This window comes from Hyalella azteca, unplaced genomic scaffold (genome assembly GCF_000764305.2).
Source record: "Hyalella azteca isolate HAZT.00-mixed unplaced genomic scaffold, Hazt_2.0.2 contig14575, whole genome shotgun sequence".
In the NCBI taxonomy this organism is placed as follows: Eukaryota; Metazoa; Arthropoda; class Malacostraca; order Amphipoda; family Hyalellidae; genus Hyalella; species Hyalella azteca.
Window position 1 is genome coordinate 48,516 of NW_025944453.1, and position 2,556 is coordinate 51,071.

Here is a 2,556-nt window from a genome sequence, read left to right on the forward strand (position 1 = left end):
GGTGATGGTGGTGTGGTGAAGGGGTAGTGATTGCGTGTGATGAAGGAGCAGTGATGGGGGTGAAGTGGAGGTGATAATGGCAAGCGAGTGGTGATGAGTGTGCGGTGATGGTGAGGGGACAGAGTGGTGCTCGAAACGAGCGAGATTTTTCATATTATTTCTTTCGAGTTTAAGATAAAATACAAACTTGTAAATGTTCTGTTTACCTTCGATATTTTCGAAGGATATTCTCATGAAGAGATCAACCTATTCACGACCGGGCGATTCAATTATCACTTAATTGAAGAGTCACTTTTGCGATTTATGATTTCTATTTGCCGAGTTATATGTTTTTTTTGACATAAACAGCCGATCCAGTCGTTGGTTTAGTCGTTACCTTGGTTTAGATAATCCTTTATTGGATTAAATCTTCGTTGCACATAACATGATATTCGTAAAAATTAAGTAATGTTAATTTAAGAGAGCTCAGTTCAAATTCTCATTCAAACTGAACACATCTTAAATTTGTAAGAACTTTTACGTTTCATTTCTAAATTTTGATACTAATCAATTCAAAAATAATGTATATTATAATAAAATACATTTAACCGTTTAGATAGATTTAAGCAAAATCCCTGTTTTGCAATGTCAGAGACTAGAATAGAAATGTTACGCTATGAATTTAAAAAATTCCAAGCAATGTTCATAAACCGTCAATGTTGAGGAAAAGTTCTCGTCTAGTGTTTCTATTGATGTAGATCAAGGCTTTAAAAACATTTCACAATATATTATGGGTTACATGGTGTATTATTATATATATTATTATAGTTGTATAATATAGGAAAAGATTCGTTTACGTATTACTGCAGCTGGCGCGCCTGAGCCTGTATCCATATCTGAGCGGCGGCGGGAGGTGCTGGCTACCGGCGCTGGCGGCGGTGGTGGTCAAGGCGGCAGCCAAGGCGGCAGTCAAGGCGGCAGCCAAGGTGGCCAAAGCGGTGGTGGTGGCAGTCAAGGCGGCCAAGGCGGTGGTGGTGGCAGTCAAGGCGGCCAAGGCGGCGGTGGTGGCAGCCAAGGCGGTGGTCTCAGCCAAGGCGGCGGCATACAAGGAGGTGGCGGCAGCCAAGGCGCCGGCAGCCAAGGCGGTGGTGGCGGGATGAATGGCCAGAACAATGGCCACCGCAAGCCTTTGCCCCTCAGCCAAGACTCGACTGAAGAGGATGTGTATAGCCTGTATAAGGTGGGCATGTGTTGCTGTGGTGGCATGTGTTGCTGTGGCATTTCTACCTTGAAATTCTTAAATTCATGATATTGCTCGAGTATTTTATATCTCAAACAACCGTTAGCGTTGCGATCAAATCAAGATATTTCTTAATATTTAAATAAGAAGATATACAACGAAATTAAGTCATACACTAAAGCATGAGGATTTTCATAATATTTAAATGAAATCAGCGGTAAATGAACTTGTCTTTAGATATATATTCTACGGAATAAATGACTATATCTAATAACTATCGAGCGTACTCCTCATTCCACCCACGTCAACAGGTGTACAAGGGCCGCCGGAGTCGCGACTCGTCGTCCAACAGACATGGCGGCAGTTCAGGAGCTAAAGCTCCTACAAAAAGTCTATCTCAGGACTCTCAACAATATCCTACAGCGTCGCAGCATCAGCAAACTAACCAGCAACTGTACCAACAGCAGCCACATCAGTACCAGGTGTTGTGTGGTACCACCTCGGATGGTCATACCTTGCCACGACCTTTTCGCGAACTCACAAGCGCCATCTCCAGTACCAGTATCTCGCATCCCCTTGCTCCCGGTAGCAATAACGGAGAACCTCTTACCTCTAAAAATACCATGGGTAACGGTATCAAGTTTTCAGCGAGCAATGGTAGTTCTGGTAGAAGCGTCACTGGGAACGGTAGTATGGTTGTGCAAGAGTCGTTTGCTGCTAGTCACGAACAGGGTAAAAACTCTAGCATGGCTGAATCTTCCTTTGACGATTCCGGGAAATTCTTGCCTCCTATTCTTTAGATTAAATTACTTCTTTGTAGTGCCTGCCCCCAATAGAGTGGATCTTTTATGAATTGAAATTCAATGAAAGGTGAACGAATAGAATATATCCTCAATGGTTTTTCATAACATATGATAATTCAAGAACTGTTTCTTCGGAGAAACTTCCCTCCTGGTAGCGAAGCTGCAATCTATTTTTCCTCTGCCTTTTACGCGCCTATTAAATCTGTGTAATAAAGTGAGCCATAACATACAAATGCTTGATGATACCACACAACGGTTTACTATCATTAAATCATTTTTTCACTAAAAATATTGTAATCAACTAACTGTTATTTGGAATTTTATTTTAATATGCCAAGGCATAATAATATAAATACACTGCTATGAGGTAAAGTTGTACTAGTCCCAAGGTGAAAATCTCATCAGCAATGTTAAGCGTTCGTTGATTTTATATGTTTGTTCTTCAAGATTTTATGTGAATTTAAATCAATCAGAAATTCATAAAGATTACATTTTAGATCGAGAATTAATGAGAATTTTCATTAATGTAGAAAT

At 40.7% G+C, this 2,556-nt stretch overlaps 1 protein-coding gene across 1 annotated transcript in view; it reads left to right on the top strand.

The window, feature by feature from the left end:
* Positions 1-2,331, top strand: part of LOC108666662 — a gene marked incomplete at its 5' end in the record, with an annotated part of 33,674 nt that extends 31,343 nt beyond the window's left edge. The window contains 2 exons of the mRNA XM_018153581.2: positions 849-1,219; positions 1,531-2,331. Of these exons, the coding sequence (XP_018009070.1) occupies positions 849-1,219; positions 1,531-2,019 (860 nt within the window). The remainder of the gene's footprint in view (positions 1-848; positions 1,220-1,530) is intronic.
* Positions 2,332-2,556: the final 225 nt, after the last annotated feature.